The sequence below is a fragment of the Gossypium hirsutum genome, chromosome A05, assembly GCF_007990345.1.
Source record: "Gossypium hirsutum isolate 1008001.06 chromosome A05, Gossypium_hirsutum_v2.1, whole genome shotgun sequence".
In the NCBI taxonomy this organism is placed as follows: domain Eukaryota; kingdom Viridiplantae; phylum Streptophyta; class Magnoliopsida; order Malvales; family Malvaceae; genus Gossypium; species Gossypium hirsutum.
This window is the reverse complement of record NC_053428.1, coordinates 31294189-31319922: the sequence shown is the minus strand read 5'-3', so window position 1 is coordinate 31319922 and position 25734 is coordinate 31294189. Positions and strand designations below refer to the sequence as shown.

General features: G+C 29.2%; 3 protein-coding genes across 4 annotated transcripts; 2 read left to right on the top strand and 1 right to left on the bottom strand.

Moving 5' to 3' along the window:
- Positions 1 to 12951: 12951 nt before the first annotated feature.
- LOC107957509 (uncharacterized oxidoreductase At4g09670) lies at positions 12952 to 16208 on the bottom strand. The gene is made up of 2 exons (XM_016893030.2): positions 15615 to 16208; positions 12952 to 13700 (listed from the first exon to the last, which is right to left on the bottom strand). Exons 1-2 carry the CDS (start codon positions 16074 to 16076, stop codon positions 13080 to 13082), a joined length of 1083 nt encoding a protein of 360 aa, XP_016748519.2. The 5' UTR covers positions 16077 to 16208; the 3' UTR covers positions 12952 to 13079.
- A 2087-nt stretch (positions 16209 to 18295) lies between these two features.
- LOC107957510 (ras-related protein Rab7) lies at positions 18296 to 23346 on the top strand. Of its 2 annotated transcripts, XR_001700475.2 has the most exons (8): positions 18296 to 18612; positions 18723 to 18749; positions 18939 to 19038; positions 19161 to 19307; positions 21026 to 21106; positions 21190 to 21335; positions 22600 to 22713; positions 22850 to 23346. XR_001700475.2 is itself a non-coding variant. In XM_016893031.2 (7 exons), exons 1-7 carry the CDS (start codon positions 18560 to 18562, stop codon positions 22661 to 22663), a joined length of 618 nt encoding a protein of 205 aa, XP_016748520.1. In that variant the 5' UTR covers positions 18297 to 18559; the 3' UTR covers positions 22664 to 23346. The 2 variants fall into 2 exon arrangements, 1 of the variants encoding a protein (XP_016748520.1); XM_016893031.2 differs by having other exon boundaries at positions 18297 to 18612; positions 22600 to 23346.
- A 1692-nt stretch (positions 23347 to 25038) lies between these two features.
- On the top strand, positions 25039 to 25535 carry LOC107961220 (non-specific lipid-transfer protein 2). The gene has a single exon (XM_016897419.2). The coding sequence runs from the start codon at positions 25067 to 25069 to the stop codon at positions 25400 to 25402; it is 336 nt and encodes a 111-aa protein (XP_016752908.1). The 5' UTR covers positions 25039 to 25066; the 3' UTR covers positions 25403 to 25535.
- Positions 25536 to 25734: the final 199 nt, after the last annotated feature.

Sequence of the window (25734 nt, the reverse complement as noted above, 5' to 3'; positions counted from 1 at the left end):
ATAAAACATTACATGGCCCGAGCTGGACCTATATTTTAAATTGCCTTAAATTTTTTACTCAAGCTCATTTTTTTGGGCCTAATATTTTTACCCAAACCTTTCCCAATTTTGAGCGAGCCTTATGACTTGGGCGGGTAGCTCAACCTATAAGCAAGTCAAGCTGTGATAAAACTAGTTGTCAACATGCAAAAATGTTCTATTGTGAATGAGGCTAAAGCCTTTATCATGTTGGTGGAGCTTGTCTTTTACCGCCGATGTTGGAATTTTATTTTTTTTCAAATTTTATGATCTCTTTCATGGAAAGGATGGATTACTTTTTCATTTTAAAAAATGTTACTTTTTTACTCAATGCAAAAAAAAATATCATTAACTATACGAGAAATCCTATCACACTCCTATACATGTGGAAATCATAAATTTAAAACATAATTTAAAAATAGCATACAATAAACAATGAAACGTATGGATTTCAACTAATTAATCATAATAATATATGAAATATGTACAATATTAAAATAAACAATTAGATTAAATTCTGAATAAAACAAAATTGAAACACATAACTAAATCATATTAACAATACTAAATGCACTACAATTATTTATTATGGAATTGTCATCAATTGGGAGTTAGGGCCCCTTTGGATGGGCGGTGTGTTTACCTACAATTAGTGAAAAAACAATGGTGGCGGTGAGGTTAGATACCTTAGCGATACTGTAGCTTGAGATAAAAAGAAAGCTAAACGCACCGCACTGGAGGTAAACGCCCATCCAAAAGGGCCCTTAGTGTCAAGTTGACTTGTGACATCAATTTAACTAACAACATTATTAATATATTAGAAATCCTATCACACGTGTATACGTGTGAAAACCACAAATTTAGAATACAAATGTGTGTTAATAGAGATAATAAATTATGCATATTAAAGTAAAAATGTATAAAATATATTAATATGAAACTTTGGTCGAGTGACAATTTTAAGGTAATACCCTTGAATAGTTTAACTTATTTTAATTACTAAAAGACAAATCCATAATCTTTCTAATTGAGCTAGTGATTTGATTGAGGATGAGACCTAATCGGTAAAACATTTAATAAATAGTATAGATACAACTGAAAAGAGAATAAGTTATGCCAATTAAAAAAATCTATAAATCATTAAAATTGTTATGAAGATCTTATTAAGTGGATGTCTATCATGATCAAGATAAAGTTTTGGTATACTTTAAATTCTAATTATAGTTATTAGAATTAGATCTCTACTTCTTTTATACTTCTTATGATTATAAATAGAGACTCTGATGAAGTATTGTAACCACCCATTTTGATCAATAAAGTACATTCTCTGTTGCTTTTATATTTTCTTTATTCTTTATTCTCCCTATCTCTTTTTTATTTTATAACACGTTATCAGCACAATCTTGCTCAAAGTGATAGTTCCTTTTATCGACGATCAAATTTATCCTCCATGATTTTAAATTTCTTTGATGGCAACATGCAAAGTTTTTACAGGAAGTTTCTTTTATTTAATGTTTCATGTTTGATTATTGTTTTTCATTCTTATTTCATTATATGTTATCATTATTTTGACTAACTTATTTTATTTTTTGTTCTTAAGGATGGTGAAAGATTTGATATCATTATCCATATGAAATCAAGAATATTTTCGAACTATCTCATACCTTCTAGTAATGACGATGATGTTAAAGATCTTCAAGTATATTTTACTATGTTTTATTTATTGTTTATTATAATTGGAGACTAATCATGACAACATGCATAGATAGATTTTTATTTTAAATCTCATGCATGTTTACGATGGTAATTATGAAATAAAGAATCTACTGGAATGTTTATAAGTTCATCCTACTAGATTTGTTGCATTCCTCAAAGTGAATGTAAACATAAAGAAAATAAAAGATATACTCATGGACCACTAAAAGTGGGAATATAGTAATAAATAAGAGAACAATGAGAGTTCTCAAGATAATTTTTACAAGGGTAAAGATAACTTATGTTATCAGTGTGATATGAAAAATTATTGACCACATATGTGGCGTATGCCCAAATATTTTGTTTCTGTTAATATTCTTTGAGAAATGATATGAAAATGTAGTAATGAATTCTATCATTACAGGTAGAAAATATTTATCTTATTTGGTACTGAAACAAACAAATATTATTTCAATATTTGATAATACAAAATTAGTTAAAAGCTCCAGAAGAGCTAATATATCACTATCTAAAAAGCACAAAATTTGTGATGGTTAATGTATTACTTTTAAAAGTTATTTGTAATGGATCTCATATTGAGATTGTGAATAAGGAAAAAATTATATTTCATATGAATAAAAAAAGGGGATTGAGTTATTAATTTATAATATTTATGATATTCTTTTATCATCATCCCTATTAAAGGGTTGAAAGCAAAATATTTGACTGTGAAATATCTACTCATGAGCAATAAAATATGATAATTCTATCTAAAGCTTATTATGGTTGGATGCATCTAAAGTTGCAAGTATTTTTTAAAAACTGTGAGTATAACTTTACAGTATTCAAAATAAGTTCTCAATTAAAATTACGTAGTAAAATATTACTGAAGAGAACTTCCAAGAGAGAAAACTTATGTATGAAAAGTCATTGGTTATGTACCTGTTATACACATGAAAAATAATATCCACTCTCAAAGTTTGTTGTTAATAGATTTTTGGGTATTTGAAGATTTTAGCATATTCCCTGAAGCGAATACTGCATATAATTATTTGGAAATTATATTTATTGACTTGGTAGCATTATAGACTTCACATTGATTTAGACATTTTTAGTAGTAAATTTCACAATAGTACTTATATGTGGATACAATTAAAAGGAATGATAATAAAGTTATCAATTTGTTACAATTTACTACAATTGAAACACATGTTAAAGTAAACCAGAAATTTACTAATACAAATGTGTTTACTACTTGGCGTGACCAGTTAGACTATCCTGGATCGTTTATGATGCAAAAATTAATTGAGAATTCATATGGACATCCATTAAAGAACCAGAAGATTCTTTAATTTAAAAAATTCTCATTTGTTGCTTGTTCTCAATAAAAATTGGTTCTTAGAAACTTACTAGCTAAAGTTGAGATTTAATTCTTGCATTTTTAAAATGAATATGGGTCCATTCATCCACCATGTGGATGGTTTTGATAATATATGATTTTGGTAGATGCATCTACAAAATAATCACATGCGTTATCAACTCGCAACCTGTCATTTGCAAAATTACTTATTTAAATGATTAATTTTAGATTATGCAATTAAAACAATTCATCTTGCTAACGTTGGTAAGTTTACATCCCAAGTTTTCAATGATTATTGCATGTCAATTGGGATAAAAGTTGAACATATTATAACTCATGTTCACACACAAAATGATTTAGTTGAATTGTTTATAAAATGGCTCCAACTAATAGGTAAACCATTACTTATGAGAACAAAACTTTCTATTTCAGCATGGGATTCATGATTATATTGATTTACATGTTGTACGCATCAAGCCAATAAATTATAAATATTCCCTATTACAATTGATTTTTGGTCAAGAGCCAAATATTTCCCATCTTACAATTTTTGGATATGTGGTATATGTTCCAACTACTCCACCACAACGTACAGGTCATAATAAGAGATTGGGAATGTATATTTATATGAGTCTCCTTATAATATTTTTGAACAATTAATTCGAGATTTAATTGTGACATGAGTTATCAGTTTTCCCAATATTAGGGGGAGAGAAACAATAACATGTAATGAGTTAATGAGAGAGTAATTGAACTAGAAGTTCAATAAGAATAACTCATTACAAGTTAACTGTTAGATGTATTTACAATCTTATTAAGAATAATCAAGTGTTATGTGTCATCTAATATTTTAATTTGAATCAAAGTCCTAGTAGGACAATCAGTTAGAATAAATAATAGATTGATCGGTTCCAAAGATAAAAATTATTCTAGATGGTCATATAGTGGAGGCGGGTAATAAACCTCAAAAGTAACATATTTTAATCCCATGCTTGGCATATTTTCGGATGATTTATCATAAGATTTAGTGAATTTTATGCTCCTAATCCTTTAATTTCATGTTTTATATCCAGATGAGCATAGGAAAGTGAAAAATGCAAGAAAAAGGCCAAAAACGGACAAAATAGGTTTATTTCAGCGCTGCACACGGCCCAGACACTTCCACACGGGAAAACCACACACCTATGTATAATGGCCATGTCGACTTAAAACCATATCAAAAGCGCACAAGGCTTGAGCACCACCACATGGGTGTGCCACACGGCCGTGTCCCTCTCGAGACTTATTTTAATTCTACTCGGAAAAAGCTAATTTTTGGCTATTTTGGGCATTCCAAAGTCTATTTAAACACACGAGAAGAGGATCAAGCGGGACACAGAGAGTAGAAGGAAGAAAATACTTGAAGACAGACATTGGAATCAACTCGAAAGTAGGAATTACTTCTAGATTGAAGATTTCCATTCAATTTCTACCGAAGTTTTTGGGTTTCTTATGTTTTGTTATTTTCCCAATTTTGAGATGTTTTCCCCTAGCATTATGAACTAAACTCCCTAAATACCTAAGGGAGATGAAACCTAAGATAGATCTTATTATTATTTGAATTATATGATAAATACTTGTCTTATTCTTAATTATGAGTTTTAATCCTTACGTTAATATTCCAGGATATTAATTCAAGTTTTGATGTGCTTATTCAGTAGAGCAAAAGTCCCTGTTTAAGAGTAGATCTTCCATAATTAAGCGGAGTTGCATGCAATCCTAGAGATAGGACTACATAAATCTGTCGGAATAGAGTCAAATCTAACAAGGGAATCTATAGATCGAGTTAATGCGACAATAGGGGTTTTAATTAGAAAGAAATTTCGATTAATCAACCTAGAGTCAGTTGTTTTTAGTCTCGAGAGAGATATTAACATAAGCTAGGAATTCCTACGGATCAATTCAAGTGAATAAATCGTCTAATTCAGAAGAATAAGTGAAGTCTAGGAGGATTCTTCCTTGGGTATTGTTTTCTCCATCGGTTTTCCAAAAGTATTTTCCAAATTTAATCTCTGTCGTGTTATTAATTAATTAGACAATTAATCTTAGTTTAAAAACATCCCTTTAATTCTTAGGCTAGATAATAAAAAGATAGTAATTACTAGTACTTTTAGTCCTTGTGGATACGATATTTCCGGTCTTACCATAACTATACTACTATTCGATAGGTTGCTTGCCTTAGTCGAATTTTTAGTTAGTTTAGCGATCATCAGCGGGTGCTCCAGAAGAGACCCAAGACATAACTAATAAGTAAAACTTCAAAAGAAATTCAGGTACCTAAAACTGAATTTTAAAATAATAAAAATAAGATATCTCGATAAGTTATGTCAATTCGAGAAAATGTAGAACCGAATAATAACAGTGGTTGACATTTTGCATGCAATATTATTATTGAAATAATGAAATAAAAGGAGGATCTTGAATAAATCTATTGAGAAATATAGATATGGAATAAATTGATCAAAATAGAAAGACGCAACTTAAGTACAATTAAATTCGTGGATTTTTTGGACTAGTAGTCCAAATATCTAAAGGTATAAAGCCAATAAGGGTGCAAATGAAGTAGTTTTGCAAGAGCGGAATAAAAATATAAAGTTTTTCGCTAAGTGCTGGTATTGATTATGAAAAGATATAATATTATTTTGTAGTGGATGCAATAATCTTTAGCTATATTATTAAATTGACAATTCATAAAAGATTTAACTTGCGTCTAATGGTTGTTGTTACAACCTTTATAAATCACTATATAGTAAAGTTTATATTAAAATCCTTGAAGGATTTAGAATGCTAGAAGCATATTGAAATTCTTGGAAAGTTATTCATTTATATGAATTGAAATAATTTGAACATATGTGGTAAATTTGAGTAGTTGAAGGAGGATTATAAAATAATCCAAAATACCTATTTGTGTTTTTATATAAGAATCATGATTAAAGTTTGTTATAATTATTGTTGAATCTCCTGAAGAGATCAAAATATATTTCCCCAAATTTCTCTCACTCATGACTTTTAAAAAAATAGTAATATAAATGCTTAACAAATACATTCAAACAGTCATTTGAAAAACTATTATTCAAGATTGAATACGTAGAATATGAGAAAATATGTGATATTTTCATGAGGGGGAGTAAATACGCGTTGTACTCTTTTTCCTTTAACCGATGTTTTGTCCCATTGGGTTTTCCTGGTAATGTTTTTAATGAGGCAACATATTATGCGTATTATAGATTGTGTACTCTTTTTCTCTCTCTTTAGGTTTTTATCCCACAGGGTTTTTCTTAATAAGGTTTTAATGAGGTATATTATCTACCAATGGACATTCAAGGGGGAGTATTGTGACAGCCCTAATTTGACCCTAGTCGGGAAGTGATTTCGGGACCACCAAACCGAATTGTGAAAATAATTGAATGTTAAATTTCATGCTTAATTTGTGTGAAAATGCATATGTGAATTTGTGGTGCTTTGATTGAAAATTATTGAAAGGGACTTGTGTGAGAATTTTGAAAATGTGCTAGGTATTTATGTGATGGCTTATTACTATATGGTTTAAAAATCATAAGGATGTGAATGTCAAATTGCCATTTTTTTTATAGTGGCCGGCCATGTGGTTTAGTAGTTGAAAAAGTATAAATTTTATATGTATTTATATATATAAATGTATTATAATATGTAATAACAATTTTATATTATAATAAAATAAGTAAATGGGTGAAAAGAACAAGGTTAATTACTTTTGTTCTTCATTGCCGATTTCTTAAAAAAAAAGAGGGGATAAGAGAGATCAAACTTTCGGCTATTTTAGCATCCAAATTAAGGTATGTTTCATGTACTATCTTCAAATTCTTGTGAAAATTTAGTTAATTACATAGTTTCCTACGTAGCTCATGTTAAAACTTTAGTTTTGGTTGAGGATATAACATTCGGCCATTTACATGAGTTTTGCTAAATTATTGATAGTTGAATGTTGGTTTTAAGGAATGAATAATCGTGATTGTAATGGAGTTTCATGTTGCTTAGGTGATGAATTAAAGCAATTTTTGCAATTGGACATATTGACGAGATGCAAGGATTTTGTTTTATGATAAATGCAAATTCGGTCATGGAATTTGATGTATTTTCTTATTAAATTTTGATGAATTTTGTTATAAGAGAAATTAAGGATGAATTTGAGTTGGCTATTAGTGATTTGTGTGAATCATTTAGCTATGTGGGGTATTTGGCTAGGTCCATTTGAACAAATGTTTTGGTGTTGGCTGTTTAAATGATATTATTTTTGTATTAAGTTGAATTAGAAGATTGATAAATGTGTTAAAGATGACTCAAGACTTATATAAGCATTCGGAAATAGCTAAGGAGTGGGAATTTTTGATAGTTGATGTATATGTGTAATGAGTAGTGTTATATCTATGTGATTTATTTGGTAATAGAAAATTTGGCTAAAATGATTAGGGTGTTTCTTGATAAAATATTTGCGATGGTTAAATTTGTGTATAAGAAAGCAAGATAAGCTATATGAGTTTTTCTTGTGTATGCGAACTAGGTATAAGTTGAATAATCGGCCATTAGTGTTATATGATCATTTTGTGTTTGAGCTATAAGTGATTTTCATGGCTTGATAAGTTCTTGCCATTTTCGGTTATAAATAAATATGAAATTTGAATCATGGCATATTTATATAAATTATAATACATATTGAATTTGATATGTGATTGCTGAATGTGATTAATAAGTAAATAATATTGGTTAAGTAATTAAACAAATCTATTTGTTTTAATTAAGCTCAAGAGCAAAGAGGGTCGAAGTTGGATAGGGAAAAAGAGAAAGCAATTGAGTAGCCTTTCCGCAACCGTTCAAGTATATCTGAGGTAAGTTTTGAATAGTCACATTTAGTACGTAATTGATAATGTCTTGATATGTGTATGATAACTGTACTGCGATCTATTAATTCTATTTGAATATAGTTGAGTGACAAATAATTTATGTTTAAGGCTTAAAGTCGAATAGACATTAAAAGTTAAGCTTGGAAAGTAAAATGGACATATATTCTTATGTATTTTATTGAGCCAAAAGTTATATGAATAGTGCCCATGTTATGCTATTATTCGAATGGAATAAATGAACTATGATTGTGAGATGTTATGTGAATTGAATTTTCTTGCGAATAAGTATGCATGACATTCAGTAATGTTTATCCGGACTTAGGGTCCGCAGGCTATATGCTGGAATTATATCCGGACTTAAGGTCCGCAGGCTATGTGCTGGAATTATAACTGGACTTAAGGTCCGCAGGCTACGTGCTGGAAATATGTCCGGGCTAAAGTCCCGCAGGCTTCGAGCTGGCATTATACCGGGTTTAAATTCCCGCAGGCTTGTACTGGTAATTGGTTTCAAGTTCTAAGACCTGACAGGCTTAATGCCAGTAAGTTAAGTAAGATTACGATATTGAATATTCACAGTAAACCATCGTTAAGTAAGTACTATACATTTAAGATGTTCAGGTACGTATTACTTACTCATCGGTGAATTGATTTTGAAGTGAATCATTAACATCAAAGAAGAATATATATATGATTGATGGTTATATTTGCGAATATGAGAATGATTTAATCGGTCATGGTATATTTGTATATGAATTATATGTTAAAATTTCTTTATGTACTCATGTACGTTCAGTCAATGATTTTGTGAATTATTAGCATTAAAGAATGATACTTAAGTGTGAATGATTGTTATATCTTCTTCGAGTAAAACAATGACCTATTCGGTCAAATGTTGTTAATATATGAGATTGTTTGATTTAAATGCATCGTATGAACTTTAAGTAGAAGAAAAATATGTGCTGAGAAATCTATGTATATGTTTATGTGTATTCGGCCATGAAGCAATTTGAATTGAGAATAAGTCTGTTTAAATGAATGTTTCGATTTTCGATAAGTCTTTAATTGTTTGTGATGCTTAAAACTTACTAAGCTTTGAAAGCTTACTCTGTTCTTTATTTCTCTGTTTAATAAATTGTTGATTTTGGCCATCGACTCGGGGATCGTCAGCAGTTCATCACACTATCGATCTTTTTGGGTTCAGTTATATTTTGGACTCGATATGGCATGTATAGGTTAGGCTGATGATAACGATGTTTTGAAATTGTAAATATTTTGGCCATACGAAAATGGCGTATAACTTAAATATCAGTACGTATTTCAGCTCGATCTCTGTTTATGTTTATTGACAATGTGAATGAGATAATTAAATGTTTAGTTCGGTAATACCTCTTAGCCTTAATCCGACGATCGGGTTCGGGTTAGGGGTGTTACAAGTGTTATGAATATCTTATTAAGTGGATGCCCATCATGATCAAGATAAAGTTTTGGAATTCTTTAAATAATTTAATAGTTATTAGAATTAGATCTCTACTTCTTTTATACTTCTTATGCCTATAAATAGAGAATCTGCTGAGACATTATAACCACCCCTTTTGATCAATAAAATACATTCTCTGTTGCTTTCATATTTTCTTTATTCTTTATTCTTCCCATCTCTCTTTATTTTATAACAAAAATGAAGTAGTTTTAATTCTATGAGGAATGTAATACTATTAATTCTAACTATTAGAATATTATTAAAATATTATTATCACAAAACCTTCCTAAAAGAATGTTAAACCTTTCCTTTATCTCGAATATTCGATTTGTCAATTTTGCATTTCAAATTCGTGAGCTATATAAGAATTTGAGAAAATTCAAAAATAAAACTAGAAATTAACGAGTTTAAATCTTAATTTAAAATTTGTAAAACCTTAATCTGTATTTAAGATCCATCTGATACAATATATATAAAGATTAATTCTATTTAAATAAAAGAAATAAAGAATAATTCTATAAAAGAACGTTGAGCAATAATTATATGAATTTATTTAAAACATAAATAATAATTAAAAAATACTTTTATAATTGTTGTAACAAAAAAAAAATTAATAGTGAGCAATTGTAAAATACTAAAAGTTATCACAATTAACAATTATTTTATTAATGCTTATGTGATAAAGAGAGGGTCAACATCACGTCCACTAAATTGTTATATATTAATGGTCAACATAGATTTAGTCAATATTCAAAATTTTAACTTAAATAATATACGAGTAGATCCTACATAAATTAATAATTGAAAATTAGACGGATTATAAAGTAAGACAAGTTAGGTACAAAAAAGACTTCGTTTTCACAAAAATGTACGAAAGTAAAATGGGAAATGTACGAATCTTCTATGACAATTTCTTTTCTGCAATATTTAACAGAAAGGACGCCTAAGTCTTTGGCTGCCCTAAAATTTAGTTTCTTTATTTCCAAGTTTATCAAATTGAATAAAATAACTGACTAACCCACAATTCTTAATATCAAGGTTTAAAAGATAAATTTGGACAAAAAATTAAGATGTATTTAAAAAATGAATCAAGCCTTCTATAAGAGTTTTTGACCACAAATACATGCCTAAAAGTATCAATACCCAATTTGATGTTGATATCATTTTAAGGCTCAAAGTTTTAAAAAGTTAAAAGAAAAATTATCCTCCTTAAGGTGTTGATACATCACAGTAAGTATTGATATATTCCCTATTATATCGATACTATAAGTTTTAATACAAGCCGAGTTGGTCTATGCTCGAATTTAACATCTATAATATGGATCGGAATTGGACAAAAATTTAAGCCCATTTCTCATACCTATCAATCGGATCTAAAATTTTGTTGGAGCCCGACCCGAAATCAATCCAACCCGTGCACAACTCTAAATACATTAAAATATAATATAATATATAGTATGATTTAAAATTTAAAAATTGAAAATAATGCAAATACATGATCGATGGCGGTCTTTATCATGTGTCGATGGCTTAACGCTTATCTGCGAGTGCATGGTCAGTAATGTTAAGCAGTTTTCCTCCTACACGACCCATCATTTTCTCCTATTGGCGTTTAAACATCTTTAAATGTTTCCTGTTATATATATTATTTTAAAGTAAAATCATATCATAAATATCTATTTAATATAATAAACTACATATACTAAATTTGGCTTCCTCATTTTCTTTAATTGTTTATTAAATTTATTTTTAATAAAATAAAATTATAGATATATAATTAAAATTTTATATAAAAATAAATTCAAAATAATTTATCTTTTAAAAAAATCCTAAATCTTAAAACTATTGTTATGGATGGAAAGGATTGTATGAAACAATGACGCCACGTCATCTGTATCCATTTCCAATAATTTTATGCCACATCAGTATTTTTATATTGAATTTCAAGATTTTATTCTGAAAAAATCAAATCCAAATTAAAATACTAAAATTTAGGATAAAATCTTGAAATTCAGAATAAGAATACTGATTTGACATAAAACTATTGGGAAGGGATACAGATGACGTGGCGTCACTGTTTCATACAATCCTTTCTTGTTAAAAATTATACAAAATTTTAATTTTTTTTCAAATACCGCTAAAAAGTCATTAAGGAAAAAGAATATAGTAGGTATAAAGAAAATTTTAAAAAATAAATATTGTTAATTATTTAATTAAAAAATCAATAGTGTTTAAAAAATAAAATATTAGATTTTATAAAAATTAATAATTCTAAAAAATATAATATGAAAATGCTTAAAAATTTATTAAAAAAATTAAAATTTATACAAAATTTTAAAAAAATAAACAAATACTACTTAAAAACCTTTAAAAATAAAATATTATTTAATTAGTCATTTTTTAAAATATTTATATGTATTTTATTTTTATAAACACTATTAAAAATTTTAAAAATAAAAACGAAAACTTTATTAAAAATAAAAAATTATATGAAATTTGAAAATCCCTAAAACAATCAATAAAAATATATTTAAAATTTTATATGAAGTTTAAATGTTTTCAATAGTAATAAATTTTAAAAATTATAATAATGTTATAAACTTGAAAAAAATTATATTTATTAATTTTATATTTTTTTTTCTAACATATCATTATTTGCAACCTGGTATATTAGAGAATTGATGATTCATTTTAGTAGTTAGCCTTTTTACAAAAGAATTATATTTTAAGCAGCAGTGGAGGATTATTGAATAATATTTTATCACTGATTTAAGTATTTATTTATGCGGATTGAATTTCTAAAGCTCGATTAGTATGGGTATTATTGTCAATGTAAGAGGATGTGAACTCGAATGCGTTGAAATGTATTGCTGAAGCACTATGATCAGAACTTGTAATGAGATAATTAAAAAATAAGTACTTATTTATAGAATAAAATAATCGTATCCTTTTATATTATATTCAAATATCTATTTTGCATCTTTCATAATAATATAGCTTATTAATTTTTTTTACATTATTCATAAAAATTATAACAAACACAGAAAATGATTTAATAATATTTAATTATTAATGGGTAAAAATTTATACTATTTATCGTATATATTGTATCTCTATATATAGATTCTAAATCATTAATTATATATCTATATATTATAACGGTTTTATCTTTAAAATTTCATTATAATAAATTATAAATAAATTATATACACAATTAATTCATGCAACTCACGGGATATATAAGATAACAAAATATAGCACTAAAATTGCAAAAAGGGGCACAACCAACTTTTTTTCTGTTTTTTTTTTAGTTTTTAATTATTCATTAGTTTTTAGTTTTAAAAATATGATGTGACAAATATTACAATTTACTGCTTCAATCATCATTTTTAATTAAAGGTCAAATTTAACTTCAAAAAAAATAACAATCAGAAAATATAAACGTTGTTGAGGGCAAAATTTTAAATAACTAAAATAAATGGTTTGGAGTAAATCACTAAAATTAAGTTCAAATTTCATGCTACAAAGCAAATGCACAACATGCAGTCTCGTGGGGAAACAGATAATTCAAACAAGCATAGATAAAGCTCAATCAAATGATAAAAACATATTAACCCACAATTTCAACAGGTTGAAAATCTTTCTCCATCGACGCCTTCACTGCATCCAGAACCAACTGTGTCTTCCGGCTGATTGTCGGCCACTTTTTATCCGGTTGTGCTCCGTTCTTTTTAATATTTGCAACCAAGCTGGCAAACTCTCTCACCATGCAGGCTTCCTGAGGTAGATCTACAGTGACAGTGTGCTCACTCGGAAGTTGCACCCATCCGGTTACAAGTTCGTTAAATCCAGGTTTTGCGGATGTAGTATATGATGCCTGGTGTTCTTGGTAAGGAATGATGAAATCTGTAAGATGTAGTGTTCCCAATGTTCCTATAGCAGTGAGATTCATTGTCAAATTTGATAAGAAAGAACAATGGAAGGTTGCAATTTTGCCATCTGCCCAAAGTAGTGACGCTCCACACTCTAGTAGTACACCTGCTTCATTTAGAACTGGATTTCTGAAGGCTGTAACAGTTTTCGGTAGCTCATAGTCAGCTGCCCACAAGATTGACCTGATGCCATACCACCCGGCATCACCGAGAGCTCCAAGAGCATCAAGATCTGGCTTCACACGAATATCATTCTTGAGAAAATCCGGATCGGCAAAAAATGTGAAGCAACTGTTTACCTGAGAAAGTCAAAGGTAAAAAATACATAAATTTAGAATGCAAGGACACCAAATCAATATAGCATCTTATCATAAAATCATAGACCGCATCAAAAGGCAATTAGATAACATTCTGAAGAAGCACAAATTTATGAAGAGATAAGAGGCGCATACACTCAACATTGTGTCCTGTATCTCTCTTCAAAACCCGTCAGATATGCCATTTTACCACATATTTATGCCTTATTCAGGCATACTTTGTGGAAGTGTACCAATCTTTGGACATTAATAGCAACAATTGAAATAAAATATATCACTGCAAGTCTATCTGAAACAGGCTTTACCATGAACTAGGTTCTTTCAAAAATCTAGCTGAAGGGAACCACAAAAGTTTTGAATTCACTCCAGATAAATTTTATCATTGTATAAGTAATAGTTCATGTGAAACAGCAGCAACTAATCTCACAAATGGCGATAAACATTAATGCTCCGTTTGGCTACTAGTGTAATAACATTAGTAAAAATCTTATTTATTACATATGTATTACAATAGTTAAACATAAAATAAAAAATAGTTAATACAAATTTAAACTTGAAATCAGAAAGATAAGTAAAAACTCTTGTAAAAAATAAGACTTCTTCAAAATAAACGAAATATTTTCCATTCCCTTTACTAAAAAGAATTCATGGGAGTGGATAACTAGTACCAATTGAATTAATTTACTGCTAACTCATATGCTAAAACATATGTAAAAAATAATACTCCTACCAAACGTAGGATAAGAGTGCTAAAGGAGTAGGTTCAGACATTGGAAGGCTGAGTGTTTTGCAAACATCCAAATGCAAGCATACAAACAATAATTCTCTTTTTCATATACAAACAAAATGCATACACATATATATGTGCATATATAACTATAAGGCTTCTGTGAATTTATAGGAACTTATGAAAATGCTAAGCAACTGTATCTTAAAGGCTGTGCTCTTGAGCCATTATTGTAAGCTCTGCTTCAGAATGAAATATTATCTCCATTCATTTACTTTATCCTTTACAAAACCCTTAGTACAAAGACAAGCAAGCTTATTTCCAGTGGCTATAAAAACTCAAAACTTCATATCACTTCGTTGGTAAAGGAAAGTTCATATCACTGGGTACAATGAACATTCACATATCTAGATCATCGGTACTGTTTTGTTTTTCTTCTCCATCTAAAACCAACAAGTTTTTAGATTTTCCATCCCGAAACAATCCAAACAACCCGCAACAGAAATAAACGAATCACAGTCCAACAAGGAACTAGGCTCTGATTCATTGAGTACAAGTGTTTCATGTTTTAACAATAACAAGCTCAGTTGAAGAGGAGTTCAAGAAAAGCACTAGGTTCTGGACGAACAATAATATAGGATCTATGACATCAACTCATTCACACAAGAGGCTATATTTAATGGGCTTAATTAATTGCCTACATACATGGATGACAGAGAAACATATACTATAATCATAAAGATGACAAATAGCACAAAGCACCGATAGACAAATATTAAACCCGAGCCCTAAAACAAAACCCAATTTCTATGCTTCCTTTGTCTCATTAACCCCATATCTTACCAAACTCTTCTTCACATCTCTACAGAACCCATTTTAAATTGAGTAAAAAAAAACAATATCTAACAGGATCATCCAAACAAAGACATACAATTTCTAAAGTAAAACAAGCTGCTAATATTTAGAAAGGCAAGATACACCTACAGAATTGGATATTCATAGATATTAAGAAGATGACGCCATTCCATTGCCTAACATATTAAAATGATAAGGCATATGACACCTTAAATTGAGCTTTAAACTATCTCCTATGGCCTAGCAGGAAAGTGGTGAACTACATAAACAAAAGAAAAAACCTTAAAATGAGCAGAACCCAGTAATGTATTTACCGTTCTAAGCTGACCAAACTGCTCCTTGTCGTTTAAAAACTGCTTCATTTTATGGGTTCTGGGATTATGCACCCACATGGTACCGTCCATAATCTGAACCCCGTTTTCTTCACAAGCCTTTAGAATCTGATCAAACTCGGCCACGCTCAAGGCGACGGGCTTCTCCGTGAGCAGATGCTTCTTTTTCTGAGCCGTCAAAACAGCCCATTTGAGGTGGAGGCTAGTGGGTAAAGGCAAATAAACGGCGTCGATGTCGGGGTCGTCAAGAAGGGACTCGTAGGAGCCGTAGATCTTGGTGTCAGGTGGGAAGCCATTAGCCTTGGCGAAATTGGCGGCTTTGTCGAAGGAGCGGCTGGCAACGGCGGAGACAGTGGCGTTAGGAGCAAGCTGGATAGCTCGAGAAACTTTGCGGGCTATCTCGGCACACCCAATGATTCCGAATCTGATCGGAATACCAGCCATCGTTTGGCTATCAGGAAGAGAGAGATGATCAGAAGGATACTATTTGTAGTCAGTGTACCGCAACACCGATATTGTTATCCGACTTCGTATTCGAGTTTTTTCGCCAATAAATAGTGATATTTAAATACTAGAATGTTGTAAATTATCTTTTAAAAAGGAAAATATAAAATTAAATTAGAGTAATATAAATAGATATTAGTCTTTGATACTAGGTGTATTTTTTTATTTCCCATTTATAGAAAATTATTTGGTTGTATAATAAAATATAAAAAAATAAATTTTTTTTAAAATTATTTGTGAAATAAAAAATATAATAATTCTTTTTATTATTTTTAATTTATGAAAGATATATTTCCATGAGCCGAACCCTCAAATGCTTTTTTTTTCTTCTGAAATATTATTTTTCCTTGTTTAACCAAGCTTAATAAGCAACTAGTTGGTGGTATGTTTTGATTGGAGGGTAGATTGTTTATAATGTGATTGTTTTAAGGGCAGTGCATATGATGCCATGGAAGCATTATGTATGGGTGATTAAGAATTTGTACAGAACAGGTTCATTGTCTATCCAATCCCACTGATCACAAATTTGTTTTATTAGGCTGGAGATACAGCATCTGCAAGGCGGTATGATTTGTTTGAGCTGCATGCTCCCGGCTGAATTTAGAATTTCTTCAAGGAGTGACAAGATTTTAATTATAATTTTTCATTAAAAAATTATAAATTTATCATGTATTCATCATCTTTTAAGGTATTAAATAGAAATTTTTTTATTTTTAGGAGGGTTAAAATGTAATTTTATTATATATTAATTTATAATTTTTCTATTTATAAGAAGATTGAATTGAAAAATTTTCAATTTAAGAAGACCAAAATATAATTTCACTAAAATTAATTTATAAATTTTCTATTTATAATAAGACTAAATTGATTTTTATTTTATTTTTTGAGAGGCCAAAATCTTTGTCTCCCCATCCTAAAATTCGTCTCTAGACATATGATTGTTTAAATTAGATTAGATCAATCGATCAGATTAAAAAATTAAAAAATTGTAAGGTATTAATTCAAAAATTGATATTAAATTAATTAAATTAAATTTTTAAACATCTTTTATTTTTATAATCTTCAATAATTTATTAAATTAAACCATACAAAATCACTAATTTTCTCATGAGCTTACCCGAACCATATTAAGGCTCTAGTGGCATAATTCTATTTAAAGTTTACAAACATATATTACAAGAAGTACAATTATAATAGTTATTATGTGTTTTGAAAATTGAAATTATTAAATTATTTTAAAGATTATAAAAGGAATTCCACAGTCGCCGATTAACAAAACTTTTTTAATAATTTCAGTGATTTAAATCAAAATTTTCTATAAATAATTAGATTATATTACATGGGTGAAAAAAATGATATAATAAACTTATAAAAAATTTGAAAAATTTTAATTAAAATGGTAAATTTGAGATAATGAATATAATGATGTTTTAGGCTTTATTTTTATTTTGTGCATGTATTTTTTAAAGATATAATTACTTATTTGGTGTTTCCAACTTTTTAAAAAAAATTAGTTTTCAATTTAATTTTGTATCTGTTTTAGTGTTCAAACTTATACTGTTTGTCAAATTCTTTAAAAATAAATAAAAAAATATTCACATTTGTTAATTTTATACATGGATTGTCAAGTAAATGTCAAATCAATAATTAATTAATTTTTTAAAATTAATTAATTTTAAATATTTAAAAAAATATATAAAAAAATACATTTTTGATATTTTTAATTTTAAAACATTAATTAATTACTAACATAGCATACAAGTAGATTGCCACATGAATGCTACATCAGTAAAATCAACAAATATTAGATTTTTTTTATTATCTATTTTAGATAATTTGATAAACAATACAAGTTTAATAGCTAAAAAAATTAAATAAATGATTAAAATAATTTTTTTCATAAAATTGAATAAAAGAATGCTTAAGGATTTTTTTAGCATTTTGAGTCAAATAAATCATTATAAATTTTTTAAACTTAGTATAAAAATATAAACAAACAAAAATATGTTCAAAAGAATATTCCTTAAATATTAAAAAATAAACATTTTTTTTAATTTCATAAAAGAATAAATTATTTTAAATTAAATATAAAAACTAAATTAAATACAATATGCAGAAAAAAAAAACATAATTTCACCTAGTAATATGGAAAAAGAAATGGAAATTTGGCGCTTCTTTTCAGCCAAAAGGAAAAAAAAATTTCTAGTGCAGAAAAGGGAGCAAAGTAAAGAAGGAAAAAAAAAGGAAATTTCTTTTCAATAGCTTTTACAAATATATTAGGTAAATCCATAGAGCTGTACCAATAAATTTAAAGCATCCCAAAAGAATTCAAAGGCGTGATAATTAAGTTTTTTTTTTTATAAAAAAAAGGTAAATCAAATCTAATAAATCAAAACCAAATAGTTGCCGTTAATTTTACCGCCATGGCAATGCGAAGACGAACCTTGCTCAAGGTCATTGTTCTCGGCGATAGCGGGTATGTCGTTCTCAATTTCAATTTCTATGGCTTTTTCTTTTTACAACTAAAACGATGAATTTTTGGATTTCTTAAAATTTGTTTGATTAATGGGTTATTATCAATTTCAGGGTGGGTAAGACGTCATTGATGAATCAGTATCCTTTCAACAGTAATTGAATTTTAATCTTCGCATAGTCCTTTTTTTTTTGTAAATTTTCTGTTCTTTTTTTAGGGATAATTTTAGATCTTAAACTTTGTGTTAAGGTCGTTAGTTTTTTTGTTTATTTATTTAAATGTTGATTTTATAAGTTACGTCGTTGTCAGAATTAACTTCTTGAATTTAGATATGTTCATAAGAAGTTCAGTCAGCAATATAAAGCAACAATAGGTGCTGATTTTGTCACTAAGGAACTCCAGATTGAAGATCGCCTTGTCTCTCTGCAAGTAGGGTTTTAATCTTTGAGTATTTCTATACTCTTCTTAACTTAATTTTGAAGTTTCCATGGATAGTATGTTTATGTATTTTATTTTATTTTTCCTTTCTTTTGTGGCATTGCATTGGATAGATATGGGATACTGCAGGGCAGGAGCGGTTTCAGAGTCTCGGAGTTGCCTTCTATAGGGGTGCAGATTGTTGTGTGCTAGTTTATGATGTTAATGTGATGAAATCATTTGATAGCCTTGATAATTGGCATGATGAGTTTCTTAAGCAGGTTTTTCTTTGCCCCTTTCTCTATTTGTTCATTTTACTTTCCTTGATCGTTTCAGTTCTTTAGTGAATTATGTTTTGGCGTGTCTTGATGAATGGCGCTTTTAATTTAAGTTGTTTTATGCCTCTATAACATTATCACGATTATGATAATGTCAATAAGAATGTGCAGTGTTTTAGTTTTATTGGCTCGTACAGCTTTTATTACCCCTTCCATGATAAATCTAGCGTAGAGATATTTTTTTGGTCAAAGGAATGTAGGCAAGTAATGCATACAATTCCAAGTTAACTGTGCCAACCTCACTAAATATGGAATTCATCCTGCAACACTGCAAGTTATTTATAAGCTATCAAGTAACTATTTATTTATAATTTTGATTTTCTTGTAACTTCTCTCTTTCTCTTTGTCTCTTTGGCATGCATGTTCTTCGTTCACATCAATGCTGACAACCATCCTTTTCTACTAGATTTTTTTTTATTTGAAACTCTAATGGTTTTGTAGTTGATTTTGAGTTTGAATTTGTTCGTTTTCTTTATGGCCTTAATTTCTCCAATATCATTATCTATGTAGCCTACTTAAGTGATTTACTCTAGACTAGTGGATTGCTGGAGTTTGAGATAGCTGCTTCAGTTTAGCCATAAATATCTAGAGAGTTCAGAAAAATGTGGAACCTGAGATGTTTATTCTTATTTTCACCTTAAAATTTTCTTTACATCGTTAAGCTCTTGTTGAAGCAATGGCTTGTGGATACACTCAAAGGTTGAAACCGCTCTAATAGATTTTGCCATAGACATTCTTGCCAATCTGTTACAAAGAAGGAAATTTGTTTTGAAAATTTGTTTTCTTAGGGTAAAGGGTGGTACTTATTCAAAGCGCACATGACATGAAGTAAATTTAAAAGAAACATGAGATTTTTCTTGTTAGGGGTGTATGCTTCCAAATTCTTGCTTATACTGACACTGGAATTATTATTGGTTGCACAAATTCAAATACGCTATTCAACCTAGTTTTTCAGATTGTGGTTGTGGACTCACTGATTCTTTTTTTTCACTTTCTTTTTTCTATAATTTTGACCTCACTCATGTTGTCATAACTGATTTTATCTTTGCCTTTTCAGTTCGCCTTCTTTTGGTTCATTTCAGGATTATTAACTTTTACACTTTTTGAACAGGAAAGAAACAGAGAATTTTTAATTGCTTACCCAATCTTTAGGTGGAAAATTGCCTCTTTTCAGTGGAGTGAGTTTTATAAACTGAAATGTTCATATTGGTTTTCTTATTGATATTGTTTGTTGCCATTCGGCTGTTCTGTTGGTCATCAATTCCTGTTTTTCAAACTTTTCTGTGTCAACTAGTCAGAACAGTTTTGTAGAAGTATAGGTTTACTATAAACAGATCAGAAGAAGTATGTAGGTAATTTTGTAATAGAATCTCCAATAAATGCTGATTCTTATGGGAATGTGAAATTTCTTTTCTTGATGCCTTGTTCCATCATGTTAAACCTAGAAATTGGATAAAACATTTATTGCTGATGCTACAGTTAAGTGCTCAACTTGACCTACTTTCCTTTCAATGCACGTGATCTTTCCTAACAGCCAATTTAATTTCTGAGGTTGATTAATCTTTTGTGTTAATTGTTTTCATCCCTCTAAAACTTTATATGAATTTCTTTGGAAGTGATTACCATCTGTTTTAAATGTTTCCATTTTCATTTCATGCCAGGCCAATCCAACAGATCCCAGGACGTTTCCGTTTATGTTGCTTGGAAACAAAATAGATATTGATGGTGGTAATAGTCGAGTGGTAAGGGTATATGGTTTTATACGACCTAATTTTCCTTTATCCTCACACCTCAGCCTAATGGGTGGCATCTTGAGCCCATGTAGGTATCCGAGAAGAAAGCAAAAGATTGGTGTGCTTCAAAAGGAAACATACCTTACTTTGAAACATCAGCAAAAGAAGATATCAATGTTGATGCTGCATTCCTTTCTATTTCCAAATCTGCTCTAGCAAATGAGCTCGAGCAGGACATGTAAGTTTATCTTGAAGCATATTCTGTTTTTTTTTTTTCAGTGAACATTGGCATATAAATTAGTATTTTTCCAGCATGGTGTTGTTGGCCCAGAAAGGGATATGGTTTTCTTCAGCACTGCAGATTCAGACCTTCATATCTCTAGCAATTTTACGGCATAGCTGTGATCTTTATATACTTTTGTGACATTAAATAGTTAATAGTAGGGAAACAGAGGATATCTCCAACATTGTATTGTGAATCAGACTACATTAAGGGTGTACAAATTACGTTATCACCTAGAAATCCTGTTTGGATGCTGATTGATTTGCCTTGCCATATCAAATTCATTGTGTGGGAGTGACAATATTATGTATTTCATAATGACATGCCTCAGGTAGACCCATATTTCCTAACTTTAATGAGTTGCTGATCTGGACATGGTTCAATAATACCGCGGAAATATGTTACTATAATCCTATCTCTAAGTAGATCAATATATATATATTGCTTCATTAGGAAAGATGTACTAGAGTATGTAGTCAAATGGTAAGGTGCTTATGGACAGAATAATGGGGGTAAGTGATTGGGGAAATAACAATAAACAAAATTTGAAGGTAATAGTTTCATGAGAATCATGATGAGGTGTATTTTCTTTGGCCAAGGTTAAAAATTTTGATATTGATTCAAAGAAATGTGTCTTTAATCATATAGCTGATTTCATTATTTTCCACAGTACTCATTCAATTAAATATGACCTAATTTTACAGCCATATAGATCGTATAACAATTATCAGAGTTCTTACCTACAACCTACTTCTTCTGTTATATTTTTCTTAATTATTTGATTGTGTGTGGATGTTCATAAGCTTTCTTCTCATGGTGCTGTTCTACCATGCTTAATTTGGGCTGTGGTGTTTGTTTTTTTTTTTTTTAGCAGTTTAGATGCTGTTGTTACTTTTATTGCTTCTTTTTAAAGTCTTTTTAGTACATATGTTATAGCTCATTGGCATATTCTTGTGTAATCGTCACAACCAATTTACTATTTATTTCTCTAGGATATAGATTTTATTTTTAAAATATTGATATCATGTCGTGGGTAATTTTTTGTTTTATTGTAACTACAGGAAAACTGTTTTCTTCTTCCACTTCACCTTAATATATTTGGTGTCTGTGTACTTCGTCTTAGCATAGATGTTTTCAAGTTTTTAAAGATATTTGACCAGGCTATGCAGAAAATAACTTTTTTTCTTTGACCTATTTTCCTATTTGTGTATGAATGCAGATATTTCCAGGGCATCCCAGAGGCCATGACAGAGACCGAGCAAAGAAGTGGTTGTGCATGTTGATTACAAGCCAAACTATGTTCTCTGGTTTTATCATTCTTACCCATTTTTTGGTATACATTGCATTCTAAACTCCCATGATCAAAGCATTATTTGTCATTGCTTTGTTTTGTTTTCGGTTGGTAGAGATGAACTCTGCAGAGTTCCCGGTCATTCTTCTTACGTTAGTGTACTGATAAAATGGTTCAGATGGCATTGAAGTTAGACATGAATAAGGCATATGACAGGATTGAGTGAGATTACCTAGAAGGATTGATTAAATTATGACATGTGATAGCGTTACTTATTGGATGGTTTTTAATAGCGAGTAGCATAGTAGGATTGGTCCGACCAAATCCATTGTGCTTAGGCAAGGAGATCCAGTATTGCCTTATTTACTCAACGTTGAAGACATAGATGTTGTTTGTTGGACAAAGAAGTGCTCAGGAAGGCCATGCTCTTTTGATTTCTACGAACGTTTAAAATAATGAATGTAGCACGTGTTGCAGCAATGTTTAAATTTCCTGTTTTAAGTTGACTCTTGATCTTGGAGGGTCCATTTGGGTAAGATTAAAAGTAACAGGGATGATGAGGTTATTAGTTAGTTGTTGTGATATTCTATACTGTAGCAGTGGAAAATACACTAGTTCTAGTGCATTGGATAACTTACTTTTATATTTTTTATAATATTTAAGATTTGTTTTATATATTTATTTAATTATTTTAATTGATTAACTAATTATATAATTTATAAATCTGTTTATTTTATTAAATAAATGTCGAGTATTTAGTACATGGGCGCAGTATACTTTTCTTTTTTATTTCACAAGCATTTTTAAAATTTTGACTTGTGTTTCTTTTTAAAAGAATATTTTATTTAATATTTTAGTATACTTTTAGACATTTGTCAACTTCAAATTTTATTGGTAGTGTATTAAATATTTTCTCTTAAATAAATAGCTTAAAAACTTGTAAATAAAAAATTTATTGAAATAATTAAAAATAAAGGTTAATATATTATTAGAAAGTTAATCACAAATTTTTAAAACATGAATAGTAAAATGGATATAAAAATATTTATAAAAATATTTAAAATTTTTAGGCATATCAATTGTATTGGTTATAAATGATTTAACTTAAAATTTTCAGCATGATTAAACTTATTTTAACCAATTAATTTTTTTTAAAACTAAATCTAAATATTGAAAAATTTAATATTCCAAGAATGTTATTTGCAATTTGAGTATTTGGGTCATACGAAAGTAATTTTTTTACGTTTAGTTGATGGAAGGATTTCATGAGTAAAAACGAAAGAATAAGATTTATTTGGTTAAAAAAAGTATAACAGCTTATTTGAATGGCATGTACTTAGTTTAATGGCTTTTTGAGTAAATTAGTCAAAAATAATTTAAGCAAATAAAAATGTAAAATAACTAATTTAAAATAATTTTAAGAAAAAAATGAATAAAATTAAAATGGTTAAAGATTGCAAAAGTAGCAAAAGATTTGCTAATTGTTTCTTTTCGGGAAAAGTGACTTTAGTGTGCACGGCAGCTGTGGAGCTGGTTTGTTCTGTTTTACTATTATTTATATTAATATTTATTTATTGTTATAATTAAATTTAAATAAAAAGGTTTTTAATTATTTTTTAACAATGAAATACACCATTTGAATAGGTTGGTTCCGTCTTGGAAAATTTCTGGAACCAAATCTAAAAAGTTTTTGTGTACAATGCATCCAAACTAAATTGTTAATGAAATTTTATTTTTCAATAAATATTTGATATCTGAATTTAGAATTAGATGTCAAGGGATAATTTAAATCGTGTTTAATGCATTCAAACTAGATTGTTAATAAAATTTTATTTGCCAATAAATATTTGGTGTCTGAATTTAGAATTAGACGTCAATTTGCACGAGTTTTTATTTTTATCTTAATTTAGTTTAGATCATTTTGAGTTTAAAATATTTAAAATTTAGGTCACTTCAAAATAAATCATTTCGATTTTAAAATCAATTAAGGCATTAAGTACTTTGGATTTGAATAGTCTCTAAATTATTTAAATTGAATTCAATTAAATTAGAATTTGATTTGATTTTTGACTCACCAACTTGATACTAATTTTAGACAAACTTGGAATTCATAAGACGGTCCCAATGGAATGAATGCTTCTATATTACTTACATTTGATGCTGTTGAGAAATGAGAGTAAAATCAATCAATAACATCATAATATAGAGTTATTGGCTTTGGTTAATTTGTTCACACAAAGAGAGGTGCCAACAACTTAACCCAAAATTAACCAAATAAGATTTTAGTTGGGGTCTCAAATCGTGCGGGGAAACGCCCCCATCATAATCCCACACTCGTATATAAATAATGCATGCTCTAATGTCTCACAGCAAATTACCAATCCAAATCCTATAAATGGTACCACCCTCCACTATGATAACAAAGATGAAGAGGTTTTCATATGTTGCCTTAAGTGCGGTACTGTCACTCATGGTGGTGGCGGCCCCAGCGTTTTCGGGTGAAACACGGTGGGCAGAGGCGGCAGTGACATGTAACCCCATAGAGCTCATCCCATGCTTGGCGGCGGTCATGTCGTCCACGCCTCCATCTGAAACCTGTTGCAGCAGGCTGAGGGAGCAGACGCCATGCTTTTGTGGGTACCTTAACGACCCATCTTTAAGACAATTTGCTGATAACCCCATTATTAGAACTGTTGGGAACGCTTGTGGAGTTGCATATCCTCAGTGCTAAAACCTCTTCATTACAATACTATACATACATGCATACATACGTATACATACATAGGGCAGCATATAGGGCTGATTCTGCTGTCAACTATATACTGATCTGAATAAATGAATAATGATGATGAGATGTGGGATAATATTATTTTGTTTATCAATTAGTACATTACCCAAGTGAGTGATTGTTTATATTTTTATAAATACTAATTTTTCAATCCTTTTTAAGATAAATTTGTTCTGATTTTTTTTTTGTATGACGTGACAATATTAGCCACTGTATTAAAACAATTTTAAAAAAATATAATATGAAAATTCATGTGTCTTAAAATTTATGTAATA

Coding starts and splice junctions, on each gene's coding strand:
- LOC107957509 (XM_016893030.2), bottom strand. CDS start 16,076: ATGGCTGGTATTCCGATCAGATTCGGAATCATTGGGTGTGCCGAGATA. Junction 13,701..15,614: donor AGTTTGGTCAGCTTAGAACG/GTAAATACATTA, acceptor TGACTTTCTCAG/GTAAACAGTTGCTTCACATT.
- LOC107957510 (XM_016893031.2), top strand. CDS start 18,560: ATGGCAATGCGAAGACGAACCTTGCTCAAGGTCATTGTTCTCGGCGAT. Junction 19,039..19,160: donor ATCGCCTTGTCTCTCTGCAA/GTAGGGTTTTAA, acceptor TGCATTGGATAG/ATATGGGATACTGCAGGGCA. Junction 21,107..21,189: donor ATGGTGGTAATAGTCGAGTG/GTAAGGGTATAT, acceptor GAGCCCATGTAG/GTATCCGAGAAGAAAGCAAA.
- LOC107961220 (XM_016897419.2), top strand. CDS start 25,067: ATGGTACCACCCTCCACTATGATAACAAAGATGAAGAGGTTTTCATAT.